The 12,083-nt window shown below is 36.3% G+C and overlaps 1 protein-coding gene across 1 annotated transcript; it reads left to right on the top strand.

Annotated features, from left to right (window-relative positions):
* The first annotated feature begins 417 nt into the window (after window positions 1-417).
* On the top strand, window positions 418-12,074 carry LOC107734297 (protein FAM160B1-like). Its single transcript, XM_016546230.1, has 17 exons — window positions 418-740; window positions 1,883-1,961; window positions 2,047-2,216; window positions 3,952-4,056; window positions 4,165-4,287; window positions 4,387-4,632; window positions 4,720-4,916; window positions 5,389-5,501; window positions 5,698-5,776; window positions 5,903-6,095; window positions 6,352-6,524; window positions 7,417-7,560; window positions 7,675-7,765; window positions 8,545-8,688; window positions 9,095-9,235; window positions 9,539-9,642; window positions 9,865-12,074. The coding sequence occupies exons 1-17, from the start codon at window positions 696-698 to the stop codon at window positions 9,974-9,976; spliced, it is 2,259 nt and encodes a 752-aa protein (XP_016401716.1). The 5' UTR covers window positions 418-695; the 3' UTR covers window positions 9,977-12,074.
* Window positions 12,075-12,083: the final 9 nt, after the last annotated feature.

Genomic DNA, 12,083 nt, shown 5'->3' with positions numbered 1-12,083 from the left:
ACTACAATTGATTGCTTCTGTTGTCCTCATTTGTAAGTCGTTTTGGATAAAAGCGTCTGATAAATGACTAAATAAAATAAAAAAAAAAATATATTTTTTTTTTACATATATTAGTCCCTGATGTTACAATAAGAGTCCTCTTGCTTTAATTATTATTATTAATAATAATAATAATAATAATAAGGACAACAATGTACACAGTTTTAAAAGATGTGTGACATTTTAAAACAATTGTGCAATGCCTCGTCTTTCATTATAGGTCCTGTTCATTTTTTATTTACAATCTTTTTTTTCTTCTCAGTTTTTGAACAATTCCTAACGTTTTTTTATAACGTCCAATAAAAGACTATATCAGTGCAACATGTAATTAAATATCGGCTGATCTTTTTTTCAATATTTCAGTTTGCCGGGGTCTGATGTGCTTCGGCAGAAGTGATCAGTGATCTCAGTGTTTGTTCGAGTGCCACCGTGGCCTTAAAAAGACAAACCCGCATTATTCTTTTAGTGTAGCAGTACTTGTTTTTCTTAACCTGCATTACAGTGCGTGTTCAAATGTAAATACACACTAGCACGCTATCAGTACACATGTATTCAAGTGTGTTGTAGTGTAAGCGTTCAATCTGGATCACCGCAGAAGGAGCAGAGGGAACAGAGAGGAGATCTCCAGAGCAAAACTCCTCCTGTCCAAAAACAACATGTTCTCCAAATTCACCTCCATCCTACAGCACGCTGTCGAGGCGGTGAGAGCTTTCAAAACTACATCTGACCATATTTAAATGACTGTTTGACTAGGAAAATAATGAAGTGAGAGTCGATTAGTGTTGATGTGTTGAAGGCCTGTTAGCCAAACACATGAGCTAACAGCTTATGTAATAAATAACAGATGACAGACAAAACCTCTGAAACTGTTTTAACTGTCTCCTCACGTGTGTCCGCTCGATTGTCGTTTATTGTGTTTTTATGATTCGTCGGGACACATTAAGCCTTTGTCTGCTGTGTATTTATTTTAGCAGCTGTGCTAAATCTTGCGCAATTCTCGGCTGGTTTTGGCTAACGTTCTTCATGTACGCGAAACTTTTGGGGTTCTAATCAATTTAAAGTGATATTTATAACATTTTATAAGATACATTAGCTATATAATGTGAAATGTACATTAAATTAATCAGCGTTAGCCAGTTAGCATGCTAGCAGCTCATTTGCAGGATGTAAACAAAACGGCTGTTACTATGACTCGCTTACGATTGGATACGATTGTCTTTACATGGTAACATCTAAATGCACATTCGCATACGTTTATATTCATATTCCTTGGCAAAGTACAAACACTGTATTGTTTTATGAACATACTAAGTGTCCCCATACAGCGTTTAGACACTTAGTTGTATAAATGTCATTACATTAGAGGATAAACATCAACGCAGTTGTCATTTATGTTAAAGATAGATTGCACGAGTACTATTTTTGAGCAAAATGTTTCTCAAAAATAAGTTTATTATTTTCTAAACAAATGATATGCTGTTCAAAATTAAGATAAGTATTGTGACACTTTGTGGTGTGAAATGTTCATAGGACACCTTTGTGAAATTGAGGCAAAATTACTAAATAAATACATCTACTAAAATCACCAAAACGCAGTTAAAATTAACTGACAGAAAGTTCTATAAAACCTATTCTGAGAAAAGCAGCATTTGATAGCAGAGGGCACTTGATTTTTATTTTTTTATAAATATAATGCCATGTCTTTCAGACATTTTAAGGAGAATTTTTTTAGAAGCCATTGTAGTATATTGTAATGGTGTGATTGTGTTACACACATACATGCATTGTAAAATACATATCATATATAGTAGATGCATTTTGTTTTTATGATTTTGTTATTCAGCTTGCGCCGTCACTGCCATTGCAAGAGGACTTTGTCTATCATTGGAAGGCCATTACACATTATTACATAGAAACCTCAGGTAAGAGATGCAGTGATAGTCAGTCTTGCTTATTGTGCTTTTTTACCAAAGAACCATATGTAATCATCTGTTTACGTTTTTGTAGACGACAAAGCCCCAGTGACCGACACCAACATTCCCTCCCACCTGGAGCAGATGCTAGATATTCTGACCCAGGAGGAGAGGGAGAGAGAGTCAGGAGAGACGGGACCCTGTATGGAGTATCTTCTCCACCACAAGATCCTGGAGACGCTCTATACCCTGGGCAAAGCAGATGTGAGTGTTTTACTTAGAATGAGTGCTGGTTTCTATCAGTTGTTGACGTGTAAATATGAGAAACGTCATCTGATTGCTTTTTAGTTTAGTAGGCTCTGATCCAAAACCTTCTTATACAGCATCTTAACTGAAATGGAACCTCATCAATTATAAATTCGGAGCTCTCGCACACTCAACAGTTTGTTTCAGTAGAGTTTGCCATTAGCATAATCATGCCTAACTTTTGGAACAGCCTTTGTGTCACTTACGTTCCTGTAATACTTAAAATTGCTGCATGTGCGGGCAGCTCACTAGGCTTTGGAAGAGAGCAGAGAGACTCTTCTAAATTGTGTGTCCAGTAGAGACTTACTCATTCACTGTGCGTCATGTTTAGTAAGAGAGACTGTCAGTTGCTTTGACTCATTAGGAAAACAACTGCTGGCTGTGAACAGAATGCACAGCGTCCCAATCCCATTTAACGAACCTTCACACTGGATTATATCGCTATAAACTATAAAGAGTATTTATATTGAAAGAGAAAGTGAATCATTCTTTATGAATAACTCTAATATTGTAGCTCATCATTTATTTTAGTAATCTAAACTGGAATCAATGCAGTCCTGTGGTATGGGTTGAGTTGATTGTTGATTAGCCCTTTTGTGTTAACCTAAAATAACACCTGTAATATAGTTCAACAAGTATTTTGGTTCAAATTGTTATAAAATGTATAATTCAATCTCTAAATGCTGATTTGGTGAGCTGTGTTCAAAGCATTTGTGAAATGTTGATAAATGCACACATCTGTGACCATACTTTCTATATTAATGCTAGAAGAGATATCATGTTGTTTGGTTGCCGTTAACCATTCAGTGGCCCCAAAGGGCTTTCTATACATTTCTTTCCGTATAGGTACTTTATTATTTAAATAATATATCATTATTTTAATTTGTTTTATAGCAGTATAAAGTTTTGCTCACATTTGCAATAAAAAATTATATGAAAAGACTAATTTTAACCCATTTGCATGTGCGATAATTTTAATTTCTACCTTTTGCAAAATCTGCAAACGCCACCTACTGACAGTATTAATGTGCAATATATTAATTTATTAATGTGCAATATATTAATTTATCTTATGCTTTGACACACTACCTTTCAAAGGGGTAGTGTGGGGTCAGTAACGTTTTTTAAAGAAATTAATACTTTTATCGACAAGGATACATTCAATTGATCAAAAGTGACAGTAAAGACATTTTATAAGATTTCTGCTGTTCTTTTGAACATTCTATTCATCAAAAAAAAAATGAAATCATGGTTTACACAAAAAATATAAAGCTGCACAACTGCTTTCAACATTGATAATAATCAGAAATGTTTCTTGAGCAAATCAGCATATTAGAATGATTTCTGAAAGATCATGTGACACTGAAGACTGGAGTAATGATGCTGAAAATTCCGTTTTACCATCACAGGAATAAGTAACATTTTAAAATAAATTCAAATAGAAAGCAATTGTAATAATATTTCACAATGTTACTGTTTTTATTGTATTTTGATTAAATAAATGCAGCTTTGGTGATCAAACGAGACTTATTTCAAGGACATAAAAAATCTTACCGACTCCAAACTTTGGAATGGTAGTGTAAACTAAATGATTATTGTCTTAATACCTGTGAATCTTTGATCTTTGTAGCTAAAGCTCAAAGTACCAGTAAAACTTTTATTTGTCTTTTTTCTCCTGTGTGCTCCTCCTTAGTGCCCTCCTGGAATGAAACAGCAGGTTTTGAGTTTCTACACCAAGCTGTTAGGTCGAATTCGCCAACCACTCCTGCCTCACATCAACGTGCACAGACCTGTACAGGTGATCAGAATTACAGTTTTAAACTCTCTTTGCACTTTAAAGGTAAAAAAAACCCCATCTGAAATACTTAAGCAACCATGCATGATGTATCTGATGGTGTTTCCACAGAAACTGATCCGCCTGTGCGGCGAGGTTCTGGCTGCTCCTACAGAGAATGAAGAGATCCAGTTTCTGTGTACTGTCTGTGCCAAACTTAAGCAGGACCCTTACCTCGTCAACTTCTTCCTGGAAGTGAGTGATTGAGAGATATGGGATCTGCTTGTGTAGGCAGCATTTATTATGGAACAGTGACTGTATCTTCCATTGGCATGTCTCCATGTGTTTCTGCAGAATAAGACAAAAAAATTGGAGGCTGCTAAAGACGGTGGAGCCGGTTTGGTGAAAGAGGATCCATGTTCTCCAGATACGGGACAGCACCAAAACCAAAATCCCAGTCTGGTCACATCCACACTAGAAGCAGCAGCCTGTCAAGCCACCAGCCCAGGGGAAGCTAGTCCATCCTCCGTCCACAGTACACTGCCAAACAACGATAACTACAACCTAGTCAGCTCCCTTCTTAACCTCACTAAGAGTCCAGTAAGTGCAGCTCTCCGTCTGACACAAGTCAAGCCATCCTGATGATTTTGATTCTATGCATGTTAACTGATATTATCTCTTTCTCAGGATGACCGTATTGTGGTGAAGGCATGTGAGGGTCTGATGCTGATAGTCAGTTTGCCTGAGCCAGCTGCAGCCAAATGCCTCACAGAGAACACCGAACTCAGTCAACTTCTCACAGGCCGGCTGGCACAGTTCTATCGGGCCCTTCCTCAGTCCATGGACCCTCTTGACATCGAAACTGTAGAGTCTGTAAACTGGGGGTACATGACATCTAATTTAGTACCTATATTATATTGCTAACACTTTTGAGTTTTAGGAGCAATACTAAAATGAATGGATTGTTTTTTTTTTGTAAATGTATTTATAAATATTTAATAATACTATTAATTATTATTATTATTATTTTAACTGATTATTATATATTTTGACCAAATAGCTATTCTTGCCTGTTAGATTCAAAATGCAAGAAGTAAAATATATCATATATAATATTTTAACTAAATATAAAATGTTGTATGCATGATTTCTATATTTTTTTATTTACATTTAATTTAAATCAAAAAGTCTGTAAAAATAGCTGTCCTATTGCTTAATGCATTTAGATCATTGCAATATTTATGATGATGATTAATTTTTATTGGCAGCAAACTTATCACAAATATATAATGACTTTTCCCTGTATTACCAAGAGATACATGGATCTGTTTTGAATGAGTCTATGTGTATTTGTAGGTTGGATGTGTATAATCTAAAGGAAGATGCTGCTGCTTTTGCGGGCAAACGTGCACTTATTTCTTTCCTATCGTGGCTGGACTATTGTGATCAGCTCATTAAAGAGGCGCAGAAGAAAAAAAAAAAAAAAAGCGAAGATCAGTAAATGAGTCATGCTCAATATAAATCTTCAATCTGTCTATAAATGGCAGGAACATGTATAAAAAGTCAGTCATATTTCTAAATCAGATGGGCTTACTAAGAGAAGGATGAAAATTCACATATTGAAGTGTTGGTTTTTTAACATGTGTTTTGCTCTTCTGTAACGTTAGACGGCTGCTGCAGTTCTGGCCCGGGCTGTGAGAGAGCGGTTCTTTGTTGCCGTAATGGAGCCTCGGCTAATGCAAACGTAAGTTATGTAAGCTATCTCAGGTTTGTTTGCCAGTCTCACATACTTTGCAATTGCACTGGCACCCCAATGCTTTGAACTGAACAGTAAAAAAGCTTTTCTTTCTCACACACTTTCTCATTCTAGGTCCGAGGTTGGCATTCTGACTTCAACAGCCCTGTTAAACAGGATCATCAGACAGGTGACATCAGAGGCCCTGCTTCAGGAAACCGTTTACTTCCTGTTGGGAGAGGAAACGGGGCCAGAGACACTTGCCGGCATTACCCAGCATCCCCTGAGACACAGACTCATAGAACATTGTGACCACTTATCAGATGAGGTAACCCTGGCTGCCATGACTGCATTAATCAATGCATTTCATCCTCCTTAGACTAGATGATCTAGATGAAAGTGTTTTAAAACGGTGATTTCTAGACCTGCAAAAATCATGGAAAGTATTAAAATCTTACAAAGTAGTTAGAAGTACTAAATTGTATAGTGAATATGAATGGGATGGTTAACTCATTATAGATCTTCTGCAGCAATTTTTAATGTTTTTTAAGTTCATGAAGTTCTGGTTCTATGTCTGGTTCTAGATAAGCATCATGACTCTACGGCTCTTTGAGCATCTGCTGCAGAAACCATGCCAGCTCATTCTGCGGAACCTGGTGCTGCGCTGCTTGGAAGAACGGAACTACATGGAGAACAAACAGCCAGAGGAACGAGAGGAGCGTGAACACATGGAGAACGGCCAGCCGCATGACGCTGTGTAAGAGCTGCTGTCTCCACTGCTGCTAACCTTCCAGATCATTCTGATCAATGTGTCTGCATGGTTCTAGAACATGCAAGATCATAATGCGCTGCAATTTCTAAATGAATAAAACTTAATTGAAAGTCAACCAAAGTGATACTTTTTTTAAATGTGTTTTGGTTGGATTTTGTATAATGATACTGTTTGTGATGGGACTTAGAGTTATTGAGTAATTAAAGGATGTGGGTATTTTTTGTAAGGTGACTTCCCCTGAAAAGTTTAACACTGAGTCTCTGTGACGCTGTAAAACAATGCTCTGTTTGAGCATGCATTGTAACATACCAACATTATCATGTCTGATGAACTGAATTTAAGACGGAATTATGTGTTTGGCGATCAATGGCAAATGGGGAGAGTGTTTGGGAAAACCTGTCTGACAACAATCAAATTACAAACAACAATATATCATGCCTTTGACAAACGAATGAGCAAACAGTACATTCATACTGATCCAGCTGTTGTGCTGAATCACAAACTGGAGCGGATTGCATGGGCTAGAGTTGATTATAAAACACTGTTAACAAGCATTTAAAAGACAAAGGTTCAAGAAGTAGTTGCATTTAATAGCTCACAAGCCAAAAATGGGTTTGATTTATCAAAAATGTGCTGGACATTAATCCATAGTCCCTCATTATAATAAATGGGACTATATTATGAAAACTATATTATGGTGTTATTGCACTACACTTTATTCCTTTAATAATTTTGCTGTAGTTGTGCTTTATACTATTGTTTTCTTGATTTTTGTTCTTATGCCATCTCTTGTGTATCTTCAGAGATCAAAGCAGCTATATCTGTGAAATGTAATATGCAGGTAATCATCTAATTATATTTTGTATTGTTTCCCCAGAGATCTGGAAGAAGACCCGTTGTTCTCAGATCTTTCCCCTGATAACAGACTGTCCAGCCCCGATTGGTTAAGCTGCTCTCCGCCACCAAGCACAGAACACACCAAGCCTGATGGGAAGACGGAGGTTCACAAAATAGTTAACAGGTACCATAGGACACCTTTTCATGTCACATCTGACCAGCTCTGATGTGCCAGATTTATCGTTTTGTGACAAGATAATAGCTTCCTAGATAATAATTGAGTGTGCTTTCCCTGTAGTTTCCTGTGTTTGGTGCCTGATGAGGCAAAGTCATCTTATCAGGTTGAGGGCACAGGCTATGACACCTACTTGAGAGATGCACACAGACAGGTGAGAAATAAATAAAATAACAAGAACAAAATATGGTGAATATTCAATATATTCCATAGCTTTAATTAACCAATGCTTTAAAAATGTTAACTCTCTTACCTCATGATAATTATATAAGATGAAGATAAGATTAAGTAAATATAAAATAATTTAATTTCATAACCTCATCTCCTTTATTTTTATGGATATTTAAATACTCTTGAAGTGGCACTCTGGGGTTGCCAGTACAGTATTTTTATAATAATAATAATTATTATTATTATTTTTATTTTTACTTAATTTTTTTTTTTTTGAATGTATTTTGTTTTATTCATTCATTGGATTGATTTGAGGGTTTACAGACCTACACAAAATAATTGCCAAAAAAAAGTGTCACAATTGTTATAATATTTATTATAATAAAGAATAAAAAGAGTTTTTGTGATGCTATTAAAATCTGTTTATTTGAACATGCAGCGCATGTTCAAATAAACATTGTCACAACATTGTCACATACTAACATTGTCACAACCAGTGGAGTAAATTTATCTGTTTGGCAACCAATGGAATAATTATGAAGTAATAATTATAATGTTACTTCATTTTGTTTAATGCATTGTGAATTTATTGTGATGTCATCTCATCAGACGTCTCATCAGACATTTGCACTGAATGTCTTTTTTTTTTTTTTTTGATAGATATTCAAATACTCTTGAAGTGACATTTGTGTTGCTAATAATGCATTGTGAGTGTTTTTTGATATTTTCCTGTTTAAATCATATTTGGTTGTATGTTGACAGTTTCGGGACTATTGTGGAGTTTGTCAGAAGTGGGACTGGCGTAGCAGTCCAAAATCCTTTGAGAAGTGTAATCTGGACAGTCCTTTTTTCGAGGGACACTTCCTCAAAGTGTTGTTTGACAGAATGGGGCGACTCCTCGATCAGGTGTGTGAACCTAAGATGTTTACTGATATGTGTGACATTCAGAATGACTCCAACATGAGTCTTTGTGCACATTGTGCATGAGTTAGTACAACCTGTGCACTATATCCTATCTATCTATCTATCTATCTATCTATCTGTCTGTCTGTCTGTCTTGCTTCAGAAGATATGCAATATAGTGCACAAGTTGTATGTACTATTTCTATACTTGTATGGTGTTTTTGTAATTTTAGAATGCTAATTTCCTTTCTTTACATAGATTATACATTTTATTTTTGTTTATTGTAATTTTAGAATGCTCATTTCCTTTCTTTACATAGATTGTACAATTTATTTTTGTTTAAGCAACCTTTAAGACAGTGTTGGATGCCCTGCTGATGGCTCTCTTGGTCTCTCTCTCTCCATCCAGCCGTATGATGTTAACCTGCAGGTGACATCTGTGTTGTCTAAGCTGTCTCTGCTGCCTCATGCTCATCTTCACGAGTACCTGCTGGATCCATACATTAACCTGGCGCCAGGCTGCAGGTCTCTCTTCTCAGTCATCGTCAGGGTACGTCTGCTGTTCTCCACGCTGAATCACTACTGTAAACACAGTTAGTACCAATCAAAATGATCCTAGCATTTTTCAAGGTGCAAACCTGCCCTTTTGAAATGGACTGCTTCATATAGCCTGTTACACTGTATGTTAATCATACAGCATTATATAACCGCTGACTGTCCTTTGATGATGACCATATTAGATTATTGTTGGATGATTTAAATGAAACTAACTCTGACAGGATTAATTTAGAGTTTTTAATTTAGACACCTCATAGAATGTTTAACCCATTGTTTATATGGATGGTTTGATCAGGTGGTTGGCGATCTGATGTTAAGAACTCACCGCATCCCTGAATTCACCCCTAAACTCCTGCTGGTGAGGAAAAGACTTCTGGGACTAGAGCGAGAGGGGATGAGGTAAGGCTTGGATGTATGTAGCTGTATTTGCACAAAAATCGAGAGCAAAGATGGCGATTTTCGAACATGAATTAATGTTTCTTAATATTAAATCAGTGTGAATATATTTTGATTCAATATATGGAAATTTGATATATCACACGGCCTGGCCCTGAAGAGAGATCGTTTCTTTGCTGAGTATCTGTTTTTCTGTTATATAGAGGTTCATGTTTTGTCTTACAGCGTTGATCATGTGACGTTGCTCGAGGGGGTCATTGTTCTGGAGGAATTTTGCAAAGAGCTCGCCGCTATCGCGTTTGTGAAGTTCCATGCATCCGCCTCCACTTCCCCCTGATCCTCTCGCCACTGTGCACAGGAAACAAACAGATGAATTAACGGGGGGGAGGGGATGACATAGGAGCGACAAACCAAACTGCACTCATCCCTCTGCGCAGACTGTTGCCTGCGGCAGGACTCGCATTCAAGGATGTTTCATTCGCGTTATCTCTGGGATGTTTCCATAACTCTGACTGAGCGTACTGTTCTAAAGGCATCCAGAGAAGAGAATTTCATAATGAGACGAGGGAATTGTGACTCTAGTGGAACAGCCCATCTGGAGAGGATTTTGTAGCATTGACATGGAATGAAAAAAGTATAAAACTTCATGCCAAAAAATTTGGTTCAAAAAGTACAAAGAAATCGACTTAAATTCGATTCAAGTAATGAAAAAATATAAGGTAAAAAAAAAAGTTGAATGTGCTAAATTAAATATTTAATTATTGATTGTTTGTCATTTGCAGTATCAAAGATACTGTTATGTTGTTCTCTGTTCTTCTGAGAAAAATAGTTCTATTACAAATGTCAAATGCAGTGCAGCAGTTAATTTGTAATGACAAATTACAATAACTCAGGATTCAATGTCTATCTGTTTTTAAATAATTGGAGAACCAGAAAACAAGCAAAGTTTTTAAGCGAATCCTCTCTCATTTTTCTTTCTGGTAGTGATTGCTGGGTTGTTGTTTTTTAAAGCGAACTGAAAGCAATGCGGACTGGATAGATTTGTGATTGGGCACATTTGCACTCAAACCGGTTTCCACTGGTGCATCCCTAGAGAGCTGGTCACCCTTAATGTTCCTGACAGTGTTCCTAAATCATTTTAGTTGTTAAACTTGACCTGTTATGTGTGTGCCTTGGTCTCAGCTAGACAGCAGCTGTGTCCTTCATCCTGTATTTATTATAGATTAAAAAAATTTTTTTTAAAATTTTAACGGAATAGTTCACCTAAAATAACAATGATAATGTATTCGTCCTTATGTTGTTGAAACTCAAGAGTTTCTATGAAACAACATGCAATAAGGATGAATAGTGATAGACATAAAAAGTACCATAAAAATGGTTCATACCACGTCTGTGCCTTATACCAAGTCTTCTGAAGCCATTGCAATAGGTTTCTGAACTAAAAGGGGAAATTTAAGTAATATATCAAGATTTTCAGTGAATGACCGTTTAAATTTCAGTCTTTTTCTCACACTGAGCTATCGTGTGATTTAGGAAGACTTGGAATATATTGCACGAGTCATATGGATCACTTTTATGATACTTTTATTGTGCTTTTTTTCAAAGCTTGGTAGTAAAAAATCACTATGAGTGAATGGAAAAGTAAGAAAGAAATTGGTTCGGAACAATATTAGGGTGAGTAAATTATGACAAAATGTTAATTTTTAGGTGATCTATTCCTTTTAAAGCTCTGAAACGATCAGCTGGTTTTGAGTTTAGCTGCTTCCTTACAAGGGATCTTTAACATTGTATGTTTGCATTATGTGGCAGTGTGGTATTATACCAGCAATAGTGTTATTGTTCAGGCTGCTCACTTCATCTGCTCCTGCTCTTTGTAAAGGACATGCTGTGCTAAATGCACACCATGTACATTTGGCAAAGAAGGGGCACAGATTGAAATAGGGTTGGGTTTTTTATTTTTGGATGGCTGGCTTCCAGGGCCTTTTCACAATGCCTTGGCATCGTGGCTTTATTTATTCAGCTTTATGTATCTCAATCATTACTTTGCATTTTTCCATCCGTACTACAAGCGTATATTTAAAGCTGCATCGCGTCAAGATTTGCATTTATTTACAAGAATTGCACACTAGTGTCTATTTATCCGTTTTACATGTCTGTCTTTTTAATTGTATTTTCTTTAAAAACCAAAGGATGTATCATCATAGGAGCAGCATGACTGCTTCAGAGAGAAAGAACAATAATGCATCTTTTTCTTTTTTTCAAATTCTTGATCATGCACATTTTATACCGAGTTCAGAACTGTGTATATATAAATGTACAGTTATAACAGTAGTGATGTCTGGTGTGAAATGCATGCAAGGCCATATCTGTTAATATGCAGCAGAGTAATGCATATTCCCTCTCTATCTGCCCTTCCAAGGTTTTTTTTTTTTTTTTTTTTTTTG

The sequence above is a fragment of the Sinocyclocheilus rhinocerous genome, unplaced genomic scaffold (assembly GCF_001515625.1).
Source record: "Sinocyclocheilus rhinocerous isolate Xijiao unplaced genomic scaffold, SAMN03320098_v1.1 scaffold730, whole genome shotgun sequence".
NCBI lineage: Eukaryota > Metazoa > Chordata > Actinopteri > Cypriniformes > Cyprinidae > Sinocyclocheilus > Sinocyclocheilus rhinocerous.
Note: the sequence above shows the minus strand (reverse complement) of the source record. Positions and strands in the feature narration are given on the sequence as shown.